General features: G+C 43.7%; 1 protein-coding gene across 1 annotated transcript in view; it reads right to left on the bottom strand.

Annotated features, from left to right (window-relative positions):
* The window catches only part of DENND3 (DENN domain containing 3), a 52299-nt gene extending 31532 nt beyond the window's left edge, over positions 1–20767 (bottom strand). Inside the window, exons 1-7 of the mRNA XM_033155925.1 lie at positions 20665–20767; positions 7569–7848; positions 6178–6293; positions 5121–5260; positions 3537–3648; positions 1775–1894; positions 1076–1294 (exon numbers count right to left, since the gene is read on the bottom strand). Coding sequence (XP_033011816.1) covers positions 1076–1294; positions 1775–1894; positions 3537–3648; positions 5121–5260; positions 6178–6293; positions 7569–7848; positions 20665–20748 — 1071 coding nt within the window. The 5' untranslated portion in view covers positions 20749–20767. The remainder of the gene's footprint in view (positions 1–1075; positions 1295–1774; positions 1895–3536; positions 3649–5120; positions 5261–6177; positions 6294–7568; positions 7849–20664) is intronic.
* Between the last annotated feature and the right edge of the window lie 899 nt (positions 20768–21666).

Here is a 21666-nt window from a genome sequence, read left to right as displayed (position 1 = left end):
ATGGCTGTCAAGCCTCTGCTTAAAGACCTCCAAAGAAGGAGACTCCACCACACTCCTTGGTAGCAAATTCCACTGCCAAACAGCTCTCACTGTCAGGAAGTTCTTCCTAATGTTTAGGTGGAATCTTCTTTCTAGTAAGATAGACTCATGACATGCAAAGTGAGATATGTCAAGCCTTGGCTTGTTATAATTGTGATGATTATGGCATACAGCTGATGAAAACCCCAAAGTTGAAACTGTTAATTTGGGGTTCTCATCAGCTGTACACCATAATAATCACAATTATAACAAATAAAGGCTTGACATATCTCACTTTGCATGTCATGAGTCTATCTCATATATTAGTTTCACCTTTTAAGTTGAATTACTGAAAGAAATGAACCTTTCCATGATATTCTAATTTTTTGAGTTTCACCTGTACAGGCAACTCCCACTTTAGGCGAGGCCGCTAAGTGCGCATAAATTGCGCACAGCGGCATACCTGGAAGTGACCTGGAAAAGTCACAAAGACATCACTGGAACATCACTAAAAGGTTGGCATGGGGGTAGAAAAAGGGGTAAAGTTAAAGGGACCCCTGACCATTAGGTCCAGTCGTGGACGACTCTGGGGTTGTGGCGCTCATCTCGCTTTATTGGCCGAGGGAGCCGGCGTACAGCTTCCAGGTCATGTGGCCAGCATGACAAAGCCGCTTCTGGCGAAACCAGAGCAGCACATGGAAATGCCGTTTACCTTCCCGCTGGAGTGGTACCTATTTATCTACTTGCATTGTGACGTGCTTTGGAACAGCTAGGTTGGCAGGAGCTGGGACTGAGCAACGGGAGCTCACCCCACCACAGGGATTCGAACCACCAACCTTCTGATCGACAAGCCCTAGGCTCTGTGGTTTAACCCACAGCGCCACCCGCGTCCCTCTGAAAAAGGGGTCTGTGGGCTTGTTCAATGGGTTTCCGATCCAACACAAGTGGGCAATGACCCAGAACGCAACCCCAGCACAAATGGGGAGTTGCCTGTACCTCTGAATGTATTTTACATCCTATAGGTGAGAGCAGAGAAGCAGAACTGGAAATGACCCACCTTGCAAACCTCTCCAAAGTGATCGATGTGGCATCCCATGAGGAACGATGTAGGGGCCATGACAAAATCCAACATCTGGCGAGAAAGAATGGGTACGAAAGTGTGCTGCCACTGAATAGGGTGGATATACATCATAAAGCACTCGGATATGAGCGTCAGCAACGCCCAGTCAGAGGAAAATAAAACAATCTTCCGCTCTGTTAAAATGCAGGTTATGATCTGGAAAGGGAGGGAAAATAGGCCACCATAAATTCCATATAAGGAGAGCTTCAGCGTAACAGCACCTTATCATTTGTTTAACAAATTTTAAGTGCTCGGCACTCTTTACAAAAGTCATCTCATTACATCTTATTACATCTCTTCTAGCAGAAAGATGGAAGGAGAATTGAACTGGCAACATCCCTCTGACTTCTTACTCTCACTGCCACTACGAGCATTCAGTATTTACGGCGACCCTGTCGAAGCCCTGGCCTCGCTATGGAAAGGCAGGTGAGATTTTGCCTGGTTATGGGGATCACTGTGTTCCCGTTGTTAAAAGTATGGTCTGTCTTCTCCCATGCTCCTTGCCAGAGGCCCGTTTCACTCATTCAGAGCAAGGGCATTAGGCTGAAATTACTTACAAAGTAATTCTGTGCAACTCCCACAAACTACGCCCGGATCAAGTTTCCACCTGCTTGAAACAAAACTGCCATGCTATACCTGTAACACCTGTTCCGGTTTGAAGCATAGGAAGGGAAGGTGTAGATCCAGATCGATAAGTGGGCTGTCAGGATCCTCCTGAGATGGAAATATTACCTGGAGAGGCTTCATATTAAATATCTAGGAGGAACAACAGAGGTGGGTGTTCAGCTAGTTTATGTGTCATAACCACTAACTGCAACTACAATTTATTTTACAAACAAAAACAGTGAAAATGGGCCTAAGAGTCAGGAACAAGAAGAGTGGTTTTGCACGCAGAACACTCCCAGATCTGCAGTACTATTTCACATTTCTTTGTCCAAATGAACGAGCTTTTGTATTTTTCTTGCTCTGCTACAGGAAGGGACTAAACAATGAAACCGGAGAAATTGACAATAGATTAAACTTATCTGACATCTACTGTGATAATGAGCCGTCTAGTCTAATCCCTTTCTGAGCAAGGAAATGTTAATTCATGTGAGAGTTGGTGGGAAGAGAAAATGACGGTTGCATTACTGAGCGGATGAACCGCGAAGACAAATGCACATTCCGGTGTTACGTAAGATGAGATTTAGTTAATAACTCCTGTAGAACTTATATTTATTATTATTTGAAGCACGATCATGAGCAGTTGCAATACAAGGTCGGATACTATAACACAAACAGAAAACTTGCATTAAATTGCATCACTCAGTGACAGGTTCTCACACAGACTAAAGGTCCTTGGGGAGACTACAGAAATGTTCTGCACTCTCATGATTGCCAAATACTGGAATAAACCCTGAAAACTGTTGTGATCAGATACCTATTGACAAAGGCTCAACCCAGGCTCCTGACAAAGAGAGAGAATAGGGTTGAATGCAAACTCCTACAGTCTGCACTGAAAACAAAACAAAAAAAACCAAGAAACGCGCTGTGAGGTTCTCAGTTAGTTGCTCATGAGTAAGCAGCCAGGACTCTGCTGCTTCCTTTAAAGATTTTATTGTGCAGACTATGTACAGTGCAGAGCTAAAAAGTTCATGTCTGTATCAAGCAGTGTCAGAATCCGGGAATGGCCCCTTCCGGTTCTGACCCCAACAAAAGAGTTTCGGTATACGAAAACCCCGCCTCCCATCTTTCCTTTTCACCCCACGACGTCTTTGGGGCGACGGAAATTGCGTTCCCCCTCTATTGCCCTCGGGACTGTGGGAGTGCTGGGTCTCTCTTGCACCCCCAGAGTCTCTACTCCCTTCCCCCTGTGAACTCTCCCCCTCCTCGTTGGACGTCACTACCAGAGGAGGAGCTGCTGGCAAGGTGGGACTGGGGCTCTCTGTAGCATCCGGAGATCCCTTCCACCACCTTGCGCTGCATCGGGGACAATTCCCTGACACGCGCATTCTTCGATGAATTATGTCATGTCCTGCAAAATGAGGATAACCTCCATTATTCCTAAAAAAAACCCAGCATGGGCAGAAAAATGTTGCAGAGTAGAAATAGAGATCCTAAAAGACAGGAAACGCCAAAGGACATTCATTAATTATAGCATTGCTTTCGACTACCTGTTGGGGCATACTTTCCTGCCAATCTGCAAACCTACTGGGGACAGTTTTAAAATACCGTATTTTTATAACACCACGGGCCTTAGGTTGCCTACCCCTGGCCTAGGGGGAAAAAAAGAAAAGATGGGAAAGTGGTCATGAGCCTTTGCTCTTCTGAGCACCAGTCATGAACCGAGTTCCTTCATTCCCAAACAGTAAGGAAACTAATATACAGCAACATCAGATGTAGTATCTTGCAGAATTACCAAGTGCAGAGGTCCTGGAGGAGGAGTGGGGATTAAACACAGTTTGGCGGCGAATTCTTTTATATAATTATCAACATCTAAATCCTTGTAAGACTTCAACTGTGCCAATAAACTGAAATTAAAAAAAAAACAATAGGAAATAGTAGTGAAGCATATGCAAGTAGAAGGCAAAATTACTTTTTAGTAAAATTCTCATTCCTTCAAAGTATGTTGTCTTCTGTACAGTATATACCAGGGGTCAGCAAACTTTTTCAGCAGGGGGCCGGTCCACCGTCCCTCAGACCTTGTGGGGGGGCGGACTATATTTTGAAAAAAGAATATGAACGAATTCCTACGCCTCACAAATAACCCAGAGATGCATTTTAAATAAAAGCACAAATTCTACTCATGTAAAAACACCAGGCAGGCCCCACAAATAACCCAGAGATGCATTTTAAATAAAAGACACATTCTACTCATGTAAAAACACGCTGACTCCCGGGCCGTCTGCAGGCCGGATTTAGAAGGCAATTGAGCTGCATCCAGCCCCCGGGCCTTAGTTTGGGGACCCCTAGTATATACCCACCAACTTAATGTATTCCTTCTCTGTGTTATTTTCGGCGCCTGCTAAGAACTGCTTTGCTCCAACAGAATATACTTCAGATATATTTTTAAAATATATATTTAGATTTTCTTTTAATGTATCTAAATACGAGCCTTGCTTTCATCATTATTTTAATGAATCTTTTAGACTGTCTTTAGCTTGAGTAAGCAGTATATAAATTTTGTAAAATAAATGAAAGTGCATCACAATATACGTAACTGCAGCAGACTAAATCCATGCTTACAACCATCACTGACCTCTGAAGAACGGTTGAAACAAATACATTTTAAGTGCAGTTCTGAGCACAGGGAACCCAATTAATTTCCACCTATAAGGACATTCATTAATTATGGCACTGCCTTCGACTACCTGTTGGGGCATACTTTCCTGCCAATCTGCAAACCTACTTGGAAGGACAGTTTTAAAATACCGTATTTTTCCGTGTATGAGACTAGGTTTTTTCCCTTAAAAAATAATGTTAAAAATTAGGGGGCGTCTTATACACGGATAGTGTCTCTCCTCCCTCCCCCCCCCCATTTTCTTAAATCTGAGTCCCCAAAAATAGGGGGCATCTTACACATGGGGGCGTCGTATAGACGGGAAAATACGGTAAATCATTTCCTATTCCACACTGATGTGAAGACAGGGACCGTCCAAGCAAAATGCTGCAGTGCTGCCTACAAACAGGTGCATCTGCTGCCTTAATTTGGCTTCCTTTGCCTCCCAATGGTTGTAATTGGTCACTAAAAGCTCTCTTAGTGTGTTACAGTGGACGCTTGGGTTGCGATTTGGCGCTTCGGCACATGCGCGAGCACCGAAACCTGGAAGTTACCCGTTCCGGTACTTCCGGGTTCGGCACGAGCGCAACCTGAAAAAACATACCCCGCAGCGTTCGCAACCTGAGGTATGACTGTATAGCATATTCTGACAGATTTTGTAACAAAACCACAGCTATGGGTGCACGTTACTGCCATCGAAGCAGCTTAGATCATAATCCTTACCAAGATAGACAGTCTTTGAGGGCGTTGAAGTAGGGATACCTAGATATGACGCACACTGCAAATGGCACAAAGTATGAAGCCGATCTAGAGCTCTTTGCCGTTTCCCAAGAAGCTTGCCCATTATAGAAGATGTGGGCATCCTACAAGAAAACTGCATGTTACTTTAGGTACTTGTCAAAAAAATTCAGTTTTGGAAAACCCAGAAGCTCATTTACAAAATACAGGACATAATGTTGACTTTAAGAACCCCTCATGTTGCAGTACATATTAGGCACTCAAGACTCATTCTAATTCTATAATAATAATTTATTTATACCCTGCCCACCTGGTTGGGTTTCCCCAGCCACTCTGGGCAGCTCCCAACAGTATATTATTATTATTATTATTATTATTATTATTAAAAGCAATAAACATCAAACATTAAAAACTTCCCTAAACAGGGCTGCCTTCAGATGTCTTCTAAAAGTCAGATAGTTGTTTATTTCCTTGACATGTGATGGGAGGGTGCCACCACTGAGAAGGCCCTCTGCCTGGTTCCCTGTAACCTCACTTCTCGCAGTGAGGGAACTGCCTGAAGGCCCTCGGAGCTAGACCTCAGTGTCTGGGCTGAACGATTGGGGGAGGAGATGCTCCTTCAGGTCTACAGGGCTGAGACCATTTAGGGCTTTAAAGGTCAGCACCAACACTTTCAATTGTGTTCGGAAACGTACTGGGAGCCAACGTAGGCCTTTCAGGACCGATGTTATATAGTGTTATATTCTTTGGGGAATTCCCATGTTCTGCTTACAAAAACCACCCCACAGGTTTATGGTCGCATGTTAAGAACAAGTTATCTGAGTTGACAAAGTCAAAAGCATTTCCCCTAGTTATATCTGTGACTAGAACGCACAATCAAGAACTCTGCTGGGTCTTCTTCTTCGGAGAGGTGTGCCCTGAACTGTAAGAACTTAGCTAACACTAGGTGACTCAATTTTGAGAACGGTCAGCATTTGTGAATGATCAACTCAGCATTTGGGCTTGTCGGATTAGGAGCACAGCAGCAGGCTAAACAACCTACTTGCATAGGCCGGTAATACTGTGCGACAACACCATAAGTTCTGTTACCACAGACGTCGGTGAAAACAAGGAAATGGATGCGGTCTTCGGTGGATTCCAACGCTATATTAAATCCTCCTGCAAATAAGATGAGCGTATTGTAAGGCACAGCGCTAATTAATTAATTAATAATAAAATAAATACAGTGCACATATTTGCAGACCCTGAAAACTGGTCCCAGGAGTGGAATTAGGAAGGCTGACCAAATCAACTTCCTGGGCAGAGCAATCCAAACAGGATTAAGGGTGGGCAAATTGCTGAACCCACAGCCCTACTGGGCCTACAGTGGCAACAACAACAACAACAACAACAACAACAACAACAACGGTAGGTCGGAAAGGCAGATACAATGGCATTCTTCTCCCTTTCCTGGGGTTTGTATTTTAAAATGCAAAGGCAACATCGCTTCCAAGAATACACGAGACAGTTCAAGCGGTGTTGTTTGTTTTCCCAAGCTGTGGGGGAAGAAAGGACACAAGATCCTTTGGATCCATGCCTTCCCATGATCTTCCCCCAGCACAGATGTTCAACATCTGCACAGACCGCTGGCAGAGGTCACAAGGATTGCCACATTGCCAGGGAGCAGCCTCGGAAGGACTCACCTCTCTCTCTCTCTCTGCTCTCAGACAGGGAAATCCGAAACATCCCATGGCCCCTTGGAACACCCTCCCCCTGGGGGACCAAAGGATCACAGCCTTAATCAATCAAATTAATTTAGCCTATTTAAATACCACCCAGAACGGCAGCGTTTTCGCTCTTAAGATTTTCTCAGGACAGCGTATTTTTCTCTTGTAGCCGAGATACAGCTTATACTGTCTGCATGGGGGTGAGAGTTATATACAGTAGCCCAGAATCAGAATAGGAATCATCGGTTAGATAATCATGTAACCCAGCCCTTAGATTCTAATGTATGATCTATATCTATCTATCTATCTATCTATCTATCTATCTATCTATCCAGTGCTTTCTTTCTGGGGGGGGCGCAGGGGGACGCATACCCCTAAACATTTTGTGTATCTTTGTACTTGTGCCCATTTACTGAATTTATTTCCCCCCGATTTAAACTATAAAATGGTGATTCTCTTGAGTGAAAATGAGAGTACCCCTAAACATTTTTTAAAGGAAAAAAGCAGTGTATCTATCTAACATCAATAAGGCACTTACCCAGAGTTTGTGTTTGCATTTGGGAATGAGGCACAGTGAAGACACGCCGGTGTCTTTAAGATCGATGGTTTGTTGACACACCCCACTTTTCCAGAAGCACTACAAGTACCCTGCTTTTATGCATCAATATTGCTCCTATCCGTTAACAGACATTAAACTGATTATTAAAATGACAGGGGCTCACATTACCTGGAAAGCAAAGCTGTGGCAATCCGTTAAGGTCAATGTCGATAGGGATGGTAACATCTTCAGTCTCAGGAATTTTATGGGCTCCATTCAGAACTCTTGCAGTGTCAATCTTGGATTTCTCTTTCTTTTTCCGAAAAGAACGTCGTTTCCCTTTATTGAATGTGTTACTATTTATATTTGCTGTTTGCAATTCCTCCTTGCTGATGAATGGAGGTACAAAAACAGAAAGAACTTCTGGTTCGAAGGGAGGGCTGCTTCTTATGTCATGTCTTTGAGCAACCTAAAAACAATAAAATAACAACAATTCTTATTTTGTCACCAAATGACATACAGGAATTTACTTCTGTTATTACTTAGCAGCAATTTATTTTTGTTATGAAACAACCCACCCCTGCTAAAAACAATATTTTACTTCTTCAGTAATGTATTGTCTTCGTTTTGTACACGGTGCTCTCTGCACACTTATCCGATACTGAATTCTACTGTATCTGTTGAATTGCACTTCCAAGGAAACAAACTCTAAACCACAGAACCTAGGGCTTGCCGATCAGAAGGTTGGTGGTTCAAATCCCCGCGATGTGGTGAGCTCCCATTGCTCAGTCCCTGCTCCTGCCAACCCAGTAGTTCGAAAGCATGTCAAAGTGCAAGTAGATAAATACAGGTGAAACTTGAAAAATTAGAATATTGTGGAAAAGTCCATTTATGTAAGCAATTGTTTTCATTAGCTACTGGAGTTTAATATATGAGATAGACTCATGACATGCAAAGCGAGATATGTCAAGCCTTTATTTGTTATAATTGTGATGATTATGGTGTACAACTGATGGAAACCCCAAAGCTGAAACTGTTAATTTGGGGTTCTCATCAGCTGTACGCCATAATCATCACAATTATAACAAATAAAGGCTTGACATATCTCACTTTGCATGTCATGAGTCTATCTCATCTATTAGTTTCACCTTTTAAGTTGAATTACTGAAAGAAATGAACCTTTCCACGATATTCTAATTTTTCGAGTTTCAGCTGTAACTAGGTGCAAAAGTCCATCAGGCAGTTTTTCACTGTCAGTTCTTTCTTCAAGAATTAATAATACACATGAACTGAAACATTAGCAGTGTTATTATTGCAATTTCTTACCTACCTTTCAACCTAAGATCCTGGGGCGGGTTACAGCAATTAAATCACAATGTTAAAAGCAGTTCAAAACAATTTACCAACACAAAAATATGGTGGGCCCTAAAAATAGACACCCCGGGTGTCAAAAAGCAAAGGTAAAGAGGTATGTGTTTAGCATTCGATGAAGATGCCAAACACACCTCTGTGGGATGGGAGCTCCATAGCTTTGTGGCTGTCACAGAGAATAGGTAAAGAAACCCTGGACCGTTAAGTGCAGTCAAAGGCGACTATGGGGTTGCGGCACTCATCTCGCTTCAGGCTGAGGGAGCTTTCTGGGTCATGTAGCCAGCATGACTAAACCACTTCTGGCACAACAGAACACCATGACGGAAGCCAGAGCACACGGAAACGCCGTTTACCTGCCCGCCACAGCAGTATCTATTTATCTACTTTCACTGGTGTGCACAACTGCTAGGTTGGAAGGAGCTGGGACAGAGCAACGGGAGCTCACTCTGTTGCGGGGCTTCGAACCGCTGACCTTCCAATCAGCAAGCCCAAGAGGCTCGTTGGTTTAGACCACAGTGCCACCCACATCACAGAGAATGTCCTCTCCCAGGGAACCAGCAGCCCAAGCTTTCAAAAGTGATGGAACAACCAAGAGGGACTCCTCTGCTAATCTTAACACCCAAGGGGATCTGTAGGGAAAGAGGCAATCCTTCATGTGCTTGGAGCCTGAGTCATTTGAGGCTTTAAAAATTAACACGAGGACCTTGAATTGCACCCAGAAATGGAACTGGCAATCAGTGTTGCTGTTTTGAACCAACTGAAGTTTCTCATTCGTCTTCAAGAGCATCCCCAAGCAGAGTGCAGTCATCCAATCGGGATGCTACCAGAGCCACGTCACTTCCTGTCCAAAAGGTGAACCATCCATGGCTGGAAAAAGACACTCCCAGCCATCGAGGTCATCTAAGCTTCCAGATCCAGGAGGACCTCCAAGCTCTAAACCTCCTCTTTCCAAAAACCCTGTCCAACCCCCTACCCACCTCCTGGACATGAGTAGGTCAGGGCCTTAAGTCTACAGTAAAAGTCAAGAAGAAGAAGAAGAAGAAGAAGAAGAAGAAGAAGAAGAAGAAGAAGAAGAAGAAGAAGAAGAAACTTTGATTTATATCCCGCCCTCCCTCTCCGGCCAAAGTCGGGCTCAGGGTGGCTAACATCAAATATATAACATTGGTATAAAATCAAACAATAATTAAATTACCTCCTAAAAACAGGTCAGAATCAAATTAAAGTCTAATTAGATGGCTTCCCGCAGGGTTAGGGTTGGGAACAGTAAGTGCTCAAATAATGGGTTGCATCCAAGTTAGTCCTACTCAAAATGGACATGAGGAACTTAGGATCATTTATGTCAAGTGGCCTACTCATCAGCATCTGTCTGTCTCGAGAGAAACAGAGTGCACCTCCAGAGGTGAAGTCAAACCACTGCATTAGCAAGACCAAAGTGACGTCTTCAGTGGGCAGTGTGTATGGAGGTCCTGGTCTGCCCAGCTGACAATCCCCACCTCCTGGCCTCACTGGTGTGGTCGAAAGGAAAGCAGAGCAAGACGTTTGGCACCAGATTGGGTGCAGGAGTTGCCAGAAGGTGAGCGTATGAGGCGTCATCCAGCTATCTTAGAGACTCCTCCAAATCTGTGTAGTTTATACTCCAGGCTTCCTCCACCTCGGCCCTCCAGATGTTTTGAGACTACAGTTCCCATCATCCCTGACCACTGGTCCTGCTAGCTAGGGATCATGGGAGTTGTAGGCCAAAAAAAATCTGGAGGGCCGAGGTTGAGGAAGACTGCTTTACTCCCTAGACCTTTCTTCTACCAAAGATATCCCACAAGGCAGCAGAGGTTTAGAAACAGAGTTTTCCTTCTCCTAGGTAGGCTACATTCCCAGGTTGGCAAGCCCCATCTGCCCCTCACTACTCAGAATAGAACTTAATCGTATACAACCCAATGTTTTCTTTCACTGTATATGCTCAAATCCATCTGCCCACTATTCTGCCCCAGATGAGAAGATCCCACAGCAATGCTGATGGCGCTCAGCTCTGTCCTCTTCAGCCAACTCAGGTCTTCAGCCCTGAGGTTGAATGCCAAATGACTGTCTGCTACCACATATGCCTGCCTGCATTTTGAAATCCTCACCCTCACAGTCGGTGGTTCATGGCTGGATGAAGATAAACCAGTTAAAACTAAAACCCAGTAAGACTGAAAGAAAGGCAACGGGAGCCTCCTCCCATCTTTGAAATTCAACTATCCCCATCCACTAAGGCACTCTGTCTCTGTCTCCCTCACACAAACACAGAGCTAATTGTTTAGAAAGTTTATTAAGTTCCACCTCCACAGGCACATACTTCCACATGTGGTGGGAGTGCCCCAAAATCCAACCATTCTGGACAACAACCATACGAGAAATATGTAAAATAACCAAGCAAGTGCTAGAAACCACCCCAGAATTGGTCTTACTAAACATCTTCCAAGACAATAATGCCCACTTACAACACAAATAACTCATAATCCATCTACTCTCAGCAGCCAGAAACATCATAAGCAGACACTGGAAAGACCTGTCAGGAATAAACATGGATCAGTGGTAGCAAGTAGTATGGGGAAAAGCCCTACTAGAAAAACTAACCAATAACCTGAAACTGACACGGGGACAAACAGAAGAAGACACCTTCACCCCGGTATGGCTCCCCTTCATCACACACACAGCCCAACAAGACAATGACAAAAATCTACCGACAACATACAAATCAATATGGCTAACCTGAACCAAAACACCCACTCACACATGAAACCAAAGATCACCACAGCCAACCACAAATGAACAATCACACCCTACGCCAATCCCAACCTCTCTCACCACCAGAGGAACACAACTGAACAACAGAGAACCTGCACAAACAACGCTGACACCAAACCCAACATATATTAAGTAAAATAGAAACATCATCACCCCACCCCACTCATCTCCCCACCCCACCCACTTCCTTCCCCCTTTTCTTCCTCATGTCTCAACAACCAAAATTGATTTGTAAAAATGTTACATTGAAAAAATATGAGAGAGGCATTGCACACACTTTTGTAAATCAAGAAAATATTTAATAATAAAAAAGAAAGTTTATCAAGTGAAAACTGGCACATTTGCATTCTAATTTGGGGCAGTGGAGCAAGTACCGGTAACCAACAGAAATGTACCTGTATTGCTATCAACCTGTTTTAAAGCAAAAATTCAACCAAACAAGGATGACTGACACTTTTCTGAACTAAATAAAAAATAAAATAAAAAATCCTTCCAGTAGCACCTTAGAGACCAACTAAGTTTGTTCTCGGTATGAGCTTTCGTGTGCATGCACACTTCTTCAGATACTTTTCTGAACTGTATAGCCAACTGACTATAGTACTTTGCATGTAATAGCTGCGCTATTTTTAAAGGTTACAGATTTTAGGGGGAAATAGGGAACGCGTGTGGTTATTTTATCAAATCTACTATCATCTGTTGAATTTTTCAGCTAGTTCACTCACAAGCTCATGCACAATGCGCCATATGAACTTTATTATTCATAAATAATATGTCCCGTATGTGAAGTCCTGAAACATTTCCCTAACGAAAGGGAGAGACACACTCCCGTTGTTCCAGGCGCATTTTGCGACAAGGATTTTCATTAGCGCGAGCAGTTTCTGATCTCTGGGCTCAATACTGCGCCTAAGATTTCAGATTAAAACTGCAGAGTGGAAGGAAAGGAGGACCTTTTTTCTGCCTCCCCACTTCCAGATACTCTCTGAAGACTGGAGAAGAGACCCACTTAAGAATATTAGGGGGTGGGCAGGGGAAGGACTAGACCATGTGAAAAATGAACGTAATATTTTAGCTGCAGTTCATTCATTTTCAGCTTTGCATTCTTGTTATAAAAAAGCTCACCGAGACGTTCCGTTGTTGCGCCCATAACCTAGGTTTAAGGTGCCATTTAGATCCTAGCTTTCGTATCTCAGTTTCTAACACTGGACCCACATACCCTACTTGAGGATAAACAAAAGCCCACACTCATTAAATCAACCATTTGTGCCTCATTAATTTAAAGGGCAAGTCTGCACCTAGATAAAGATGACAGTCAAACTAAAGATTCAAACTGGCAGTTCAGATTAAAGTCTTGCCAACACCACCGTTTTCATCATTTGTGAGCAACGTAGAATAATTTTAACTGACAGTTTGAATCACTGACCCCTAAACGTGCCGAATGCGAGGATAATCTACATTTTAAAGGCTTGCCAGTGCTTTTTCCATCCTAGTCTCTGACATATTATTTGATGAGGTCCACATCGACTATGAAGCACAGCATATTACCTCTTTTTCAGAAATAAATGTTTAGCTGAAGAGCCAATTCAATTCTTAGGTGCCCACAGATGGAACAGGTTTTTAGTGCTGTAGGCGCATAGAATCATAGAATTGCAGAGTTGGAAGGGACCCCCAAAAGTCATCTAGTCCAACCCCCTGCAAGTAAAGCATCAATGACAGGTAACGAAATATGTATTTTATCAAAGTAGTTGTTGAACTGAAATACAATCAAGAAGAAGTAAATTAATAGTGAATTTTTTTGGAGGCCCCCAAGAGAGTGGGGCCCTAAGCTATAGCTTGTTTAGCTTATATGTAAATCCGGCACTGGCACTAGCCATTTGGTTTTCGCCTACCTAGCAGCAATCATCATAACTTTGTAAGGTTAGGCATTGGGTAAGCTTTATTCTGGGAGGGGAGGGGGTTGCCTCTGCCTGCCCCTCCACGTTAAGTGTATCCCGTTAAAGGGATCGGGGGGGGGGGGATCCTGTCCGAAGCCTGGGCATGGGCTAGGGCTATGCCACGACCCCAACGGTGACCCGGGGGGGGGCTCAATTGATTTACATCATAGGGCTCCTCTCTTCCAGTGGTTGACCCTTAAAGAGACTCCCTGCAGTCATAGAATCATAGAGTTGGAAGAGACCACAAGGGCCATCCAGTCCAACCCCCTGCCAAGCAGGAAACACCATCAAAGCATTCCTGACAGATGGCTGTCAAGCCTCCACTTAAAGACCTCCAAAGAAGGAGACTCCACCACACTCCTTGGCAGCAAATTCCACTGTCGAACAGCTCTTACTGTCAGGAAATTCTTCCTAATGTTTAGGTGAAATCTTCTTTCTTGTAGTTTGAATCCATTGCCCCGTGTCCACTTCTCTGGAGCAGCAGAAAACAACCTTTCACCCTCCTCTATATGACATCCTTTGATATATTTGTTTTTTTTTTTTATAAGATTTTTATTATTTTACCATAAAACAAGACAAAAACAACATTAAACATACATAAACACAGTAAAAACATAATACACAATCAATAATATAAAACACAACAATACCATACAAAAAAGAAAACTTATACATACCTTACCAAACACTTATCTTTGTTTCTCAACTTATTTTTAACTTCTTGGGGGGACTTCCCCTGGTCCCTCCTCTGTCTTCAAAAACATATATACTCTTTAGGTAGCTTCATTTCTTTTCTCATTAACTTATGCTCAATATCCTAATGCTCTTTAAATTTATTTAAACCAATATATTTCTTTACTTGTATTCTATATCTTAAAACCTTCTTATACAAATAGATCTATCACATCAAAATTTCTTCTAAACCATTATAACTAACCTTAAACTTCTAAAAGCCGACTCTTTTATATATATCTGCTCAAATATTCAAACATTCAGTTTAACATGCTTAACTAAATAGTCCTTAAATTTCTTCCAATCTTGCGACACCTTCTCCTCCCTCTGGTCTCGGATTCTGGCGGTCAGGTCTGCGAGCTCCATATACTCCATCAGCTTCGTCTGCCATTCTTCAATTGTCGGTAGCTCTTCACCCTTCCAAGTTCTTGCCAATAAAATTCTAGCCGCTGTCGTGGCATACATAAAAAATACTCTGTCCTGACTGGGTATCTCTTCATTGGTCATGCTCAAAAGAAATGCCTCTGGTTTCTTACAAAAGGTAATTTTCATTACCTTCTTAAGCTCATTATAAATCTTGTCCCAGAAGGCCTTTACCCCTGAACACGACCACCACATATGATAAAAGGTACCTTTCGACGATTTACATTTCCAACACACATCCGACATTTTAGAATTCATTCTGGCTAACTTAACTGGTGTCAGATACCATCTATATATCATTTTCATTACATTTTCTCTTAAACTATTACATGCAGTAAAATTGATACCTTTTTGCCACAATCTCTCCCAGTCATCCATCATAATATTATGACCCACATTCTTTGCCCAATCTATCATTGTTGATTTAACCTGTTCATCTTTCGTATGCCACTCTAGCAACAAATTATACATCTTGGAAAGGTTTTTAGAGTTCGATTCGATCAGTTCTGTTTCCAGTTTTGATTTTTCCACTTGAAAACCAGTTTTTTTTATCTAGTTTAAATGTTTCATGTACCTGGTGGTATTGCAGCCAGTCAGGGACTTGACTTTTGACTTGATCATAGCTTTTCAACTTAAATGAGTCCCCTTCCTGCTGCAATATGTCCATATATCGTAACCAACTTGCAGACATATTTGGTCTCTTATAGGCCTTAGCCTCCACTGGTGATATCCATCTAGGAGTCTTTCTCTCCAGTAAGTCTTTATATCTAATCCAGACCTGATACAGAGATTTCCTAATTATGTGACTCTTAAAAGTTCTGTGGATTTTAACTTTGTCATACCAAAGGTATGCATGCCAACCAAACATGTTATCGTGTCCTTCCAAGTCCAACACATCTACATTCTCTAATTTAAACCAATCTTTCAACCAGCAAAAGGCCGCTGCTTCAAAATAAAGTCTTAAATCCGGCAGGGCAAAGCCTCCTCTCTCTTTTTTGTTGTTGTTCAGTCGTTCAGTCGTGTCCGACTCTTCGTGACCCCATGGACCAGAGCACGCCAGGCACGCCTATCCTCCACTGCCTCCCGCAGTTTGGCCAAACTCATGCTAGTAGCTTCGAGAATACTGTCCAACCATCTCATCCTTTGTCGTCCCCTTCTCCTTGTGCCCTCCATCTTTCCCAACATCAGGGTCTTTTCCAGGGAGTCTTCTCTTCTCATGAGGTGGCCAAAGTACTGGAGCCTCAACTTCAGGATCTGTCCTTCTAGTGAGCACTCAGGGCCGATTTCCTTGAGAATGGATAGGTTTGATCTTCTTGCAGTCCATGGGACTCTCAAGAGTCTCCTCCAGCACCATAATTCAAAAGCATCAATTCTTCGGCGATCAGCCTTCTTGATGGTCCAGCTCTCACTTCCGTACATTACTACTGGGAAAACCATAGCTTTAACTATACGGACCTTTGTTGGCAAGGTGATGTCTTTGCTTTTTAAGATGCTGTCTAGGTTTGTCATTGCTCTCTCTTTAGAGTCTGTCAAAATCTTAAACTTAATTCTAGGCTTTTTAGACATCCTTTGATATATTTGAACATGGCTATCATATCACCCCTTAACCTTCTCTTCTCCAGGCTAAACATACACAGCCGTTCCTCATAAGGCATTGTTTCCAGGCCTTTGACCATTTTGGTTGCCCTCTTCTGGACACGTTCCAGCTTGTCAGTATCCTTCTTGAACTGTGGTGCCCAGAACTGGACACAGTATTCCAGGTGAGGTCTGACCAGAGTGGAATACAGTGGTACCATTACTTCCCTTGATCTAGATGCTATACTCCTATTGATGCAGCCCAGAATTGCATTGGCTTTTTTAGCTGCTGCATCACACTGTTGACTCATGTCAAGTTTATGGTCTACCAAGACTCCTAGATCCTTTTCACATGTACTGCTCTCAAGCCAAGTGTCACCCATCCTGTATTTGCGCCTTTCATTTTTATTTTTTTTGCCCAAGTGTAGTACTTTACATTTCTCCCTGTTAAAATTCATCTTGTTTGCTTTGGCCCAGTTTTCTAATCTGTTAAGGTCATTTTGAAGTGTGATCCTGTCCTCTGGGGTATTAGCCACCCCTCCCAATTTGGTGTCATTGCAAACTTGATCAGGATGCCCTCAAGCCCATCATCCAAGTCATTGATGAAGATGTTGAATAAGACTGGGCCCAAGACAGAACCCTGTGGCACCCCACTAGTCACTTCTCTCCAGGATGAAGAGGAGCCATTGATGAGCACCCTTTGGGTTCGGTCAGTCAGCCAGTTACAAATCCACTGAATGGTAGCATTGTCTAGCCCGCATTTTACCAGCTTCTTTACAAGAATATCATGGGGCACCTTGTGGCAGGAGTCAGGTTATAGTCTTGCTTCACCCAAGCCAACAACCGCTCACATCTGTAACCAATAAAGTTGTGGCCTTATTTATCCCATTAACCTAATATACTTGTGTATGTGTATTTATTTCGGAGGGAGCTAGCAGGTCTGGGGCCTCGCTGCGCAATGAGAATTCCCCACTGGAGTTTAGTTCATGCTGAATATCTTTTAGGAGCAGACTGTTTATGTTCCAAATGGAAGTTCTTCTTGTTGCTCAACACTTGAACCTGTGGGGAGGTTGTGACTGTTCCCGTGAGGTGTTAAAACTATCCTTCACAAACGTAATAAGTAAGGTGACAAGAATGCAATTCTCAATAAACATTAAGTAGTTCCTGTAAGGGGTTCAGTGTCAAACCAAACCCCAAACTGACTGCCACTACCCCCGTTAACATTTCAGGCCTAGGAGATGAAAGTTTACCCAGAAAAGAACTCAAGCTCTGAAACACAAACTAAAAATCCTGACAATTCTAAGCAATTATCATCACCACACAAGTGTCCCTATTGTCACAGCTGGGCATCCAATGTATGACTAGCAAATGCATCGCAAATCCTGAAAGACACTGAGCCTAGAAGAGCAATTCTTCCTACTCAGGTCTTCCGAAAAGTTATTGCTTTACCATCCTGCCTCAGCACTTCCAAGTCTCATCTCTCGATAGCAGCCCAACGCAGAAACCTGCCCCAGCTTCAATGTACATATACAAACTAAAATGTTTGTGCCAATACACTGAACCAGCAATGCCGGTCTGCTGAAATGCAGCACATTTAGTACACAGTTCATTTCCTCCTGGAGTTTCTGAGGCTATGGTCTGCTCACGAAGTGATGTCCTGGCGTAATCAAAAATATTTTTATTAAGTTGCTTGTTCAAAGTACACTTGCATTTTAACAAAAGCACCTGCAGTCCAAACTGCATCTTACAAGCTGTTCTCGCCACCAGCCTTGTTCTTGGAAACAAAGGATATGCCTTTTGAATTAATTAATTTACTTTGAAACAATTAATTTATGGCATTTACCGTACTTCCACAAGATGTGATGTTGTCTACTGGCTTTGAATGAGCATTAGATAAGTTTGTGGAGAATAGCTTCATCGGTGGCTATTAGCAGTGACAGCTAAATGAAACTTGCATGTTCAGAGGTAACTGAGTCATGGCACAGAAACAGATGGTTAAAATAAATAAATAAGAAATGGGTCCCCAAATGCGCATCCAGGTTAAAGATGGGTCCCAGGTCTGAAACAGTTAAGACTATTGGTCTACTAGTACAGGCATGGGCAAACATGGCCCTCCAGATGTTTTGGGACTACAACTCCCATCATCCCTAGCTAACAGGACCAGTGGTCAGGGATGATGGGAATTGTAGTCCCAAATATCTGGAGGGCCGGGTTTGCCTATGCCTGGTCTAGTAGTTAACAATATTGGAAGCAAAGTCAAGAAATCCTAAGCTAATACAGATTCTATGCCAGTTTCTCAGGAGTTTGTGACACCCTTAAATCTATCTTGCTTCAAGACATTTTTCTTTCAATCTTATGCAAAGCATGACCATTATCAACCAATAAAAAGCAAATAAAATCAACCAAGCACATTGACCTTCATCTAGTTCATTCTACCAAAGTCAGTTCGTAACATGTCGGTGGTGAAACAAACAAAACATGCTATTTTGCAACCAGTTCAGTTCATTCTACCGAAACTGACTCATAGGAAGAAGTCCTCCATAGGAAGTTCCCAGGCCACTCCATCATATTCTATGTCAGATGGTGTGCCCCCCCCCCCCGCAAATGTTGCTGAACTCCAACTCCCATCAACCCCAGGCAGAGATGGTGGGAACCACATGGGTTACCCCTGCTCTAGGCAGATTATTAAACCACCTTCAGGATCAGGAAGCAATGCCTTTCCCTGGAGTAAGGGGGCAGACCTACCAATGGCTATCACCATGCCTGTCATCTTTTCCCCCTTCCCAGTCTAGCCATGAAATGAACAGCTGGCAATGGGGGTAGCTTTCAGCTGATGAAAAAAGAATTATTTAAATGGCAAGGATGTTTCATATAACTGCCTAAGCATGCAAGCAGTGGTGGTGTCTGGGAAAGGGGAGTTGGGAACCAAAAGAGTACTGATCAAAACCATATTGCCGTTTTCATTGGATAATAAATCACTTTGGCACCCTGGTCATATGAGTGACACCCTACTTTAGATTCAGGTAGATAGCTGGGTTGGTCTGACGCAAAGATTTAAAAAATTGTCCAGTAGCACCTTAGAGACCAACTAAGTTTGTTCTGGGTATAAGATATACCCAGAACAAATTTAAAAGGTAAAGGACCCCTGACAGTTAAGTCCAGTCACGGACGACTCTGGGGTTGCGGCGCTCATCTCGCTTTACTGGCCGGGGGAGCCAATGTTTGTCCGCAGACAATTTTTCCAGGTCATGTGGCCAGCATGACTAAACCGCTTCTGGGGAAACCAAAGCAGCGCACGGAAACGCCTTTTACCTTCCCGCCAGAGTGGTATGTATTTATCTACTTGCACTTTGACATGCTTTCAAACTGCTAGGTTGGCAGGAGCAGGGACCGAGCAACGGGAGCTCACCCCGTCGTGGGGATTCGAACCGCCGACCTTCCGATCGGCAAGTCCAAGGCTCAGTGGTTTATACCACAGCTCCACCCGCGTCCCTAGAACAAACCTAGCTGGTCTCTAAGGTGCTACTGGACTTTTTTTTTTTTAACCCTACTTTAGAGACCACACAAACGTCACAATGCCAAATAGTCGTTGCCATTCCTCACACAAACTATCCCCACCAACAAAGGAGCTGTGGATCCACTTTTAGAACAACTTGTAACCAATTCAGATGGAAGATAGTTGTTCAAAAAAAAACCCGGAGCTGTTCTGCTTAAATAACCCTCATCAGAAAAGAAAACAGCAACATACTATGAAAAATAAACTTATTGGTCTTTAAAGTCCCGCAAGTCTCTTGGTGTGTCCTTTTCCTGAAAGCAGCCCACACAAGCTAACCCTCTGGAAACCATAAGGGCTTGGTGATTAAGATGGTTTTTGCAATGTTTTTTTGCGGCATGCTAATGAAACGTCACAGGCTGGTGACGTGCCCACTTTAAAGCAAAGTGGCACATCTCCATTTCACAACATCTTAACTCTTAGGAAGTGGCGGCGGTTGGTTGGTTGGTTGTTTCTTTCTTTCTTTCTTATCTGCAAAAACCACACACTCTCACCTTGCAAAAGGAAATAAAACCTTTTTTAAAAAAAAGGTCTTCCCCTGCCCCCAAGTTTGTAACATGGAAATAAAGGCCAAAGGAGGAAGTTGACAAATTAGTGAGACAGGCAAGATAATCTTAAGCTCCTGCAATTTATTATGTATTTACAAGGGGATCTGTGGGAAAGAACCTGTGTTGTTGTTGCTGCTTTTTTTTTCGTTTTCAGCCTCAGGGTGGATTTGCCAGTTTCTCGATGCGTCAAGAACACGGTTAACAGCTTTGCACAGTTACACAGCACAGAAATGCAGCTACATTGGTTTAGAAAACGGATCTCAAGGGTGAATAGAAAGCGAGGGGGGTTTGTTCTTCCACCTTTTCCCATTTCTCCTGCAGTCACCAACCACTGCTCCAAACTCCAACCCAGTCCCTTTCCCCCTTTTTACCTGGCAGATTTCCTTCGCCCTTTCTCGAGGGACGCCGACCAACACGCAGATCTCCAGCACTGCAGAAGGCAGCACATCTTCCATAGCAAGGGGGCACGGAGCCAAGAAGAAGCCGAGGAACCGGGGCAAGGAAGGACTCCTTCCTGTCCCTTCCAGGCGGAGCCCACAGACCCCGGGCAGCCAAGTTCAGTTCCTTCAGCCCTGCAGGGGAGGTGGGGAGGGGGGGGGGAAACAAAGGGAAGGGGAGAATGGAGGTGAAGACAGCAGCCTCCTGGCTTCCGAGAAGGAAAGAAACAAACGAGGTCTGTGTCATCCGCTATGGGAGGAGCCTCTGAAAACTCTCCTCAGTCTCGGAGAGGGTTGGAGAAAAGTTAAAAACCAACAGGGAAAGTTGACACCTTGAAGGAGCAGCAAATCTCACCCCATGGCACTTCTGCCTCTCCAAGCGCCCTTGGCAACAAAACTGGGGGGTTTGATCCCCCCAAAATAAGGAATAAAAGGAGCCTGGTGGGTGTTGCCTTCAGCCTCTCCTCGCCCTGGGATGGAGGAGAAAGGAACACTTATTTGGGTGCACTCTCTCTCTTTTTTTATATCTCAAAATTGACAGCAAATTGGGGGGGGTGAGATGGGGGGAGCTCCCTCGTCCCGATTTCTTCACGCGACCCCAACATTTGGGGAGGCGGGGTAAGTTGTTGGCCAGCTCACCACATTCAAACAACACCCCAGTGAAGGGGGGGGGGGTTCGTTGGGAAACTGGGGGTGGCATATAGCCCCCTAACTTCAAGCTCAGCAGCCAAACACCCGCAAAATAATGGGGGGGGGGAGCAGTCCTCTCTAAGTTGGCTCTCCTGACATCCATCTGCCCATTTGCAGAGGCTTTGAATCATAGGATCTGTGAGAGTTGGAAGGGACCCCGAAAATCATCTATTGTAGTCCAATCCCCCCTGCAATGCAGGAATCTCAACATATGGTCGCGCGCCCCCCACCCAATTTGAAACCATA

This window comes from Lacerta agilis, chromosome 7 (genome assembly GCF_009819535.1).
Source record: "Lacerta agilis isolate rLacAgi1 chromosome 7, rLacAgi1.pri, whole genome shotgun sequence".
NCBI classification, from domain to species: Eukaryota; Metazoa; Chordata; class Lepidosauria; order Squamata; family Lacertidae; genus Lacerta; species Lacerta agilis.
Note: the sequence above shows the minus strand (reverse complement) of the source record. Positions and strands in the feature narration are given on the sequence as shown.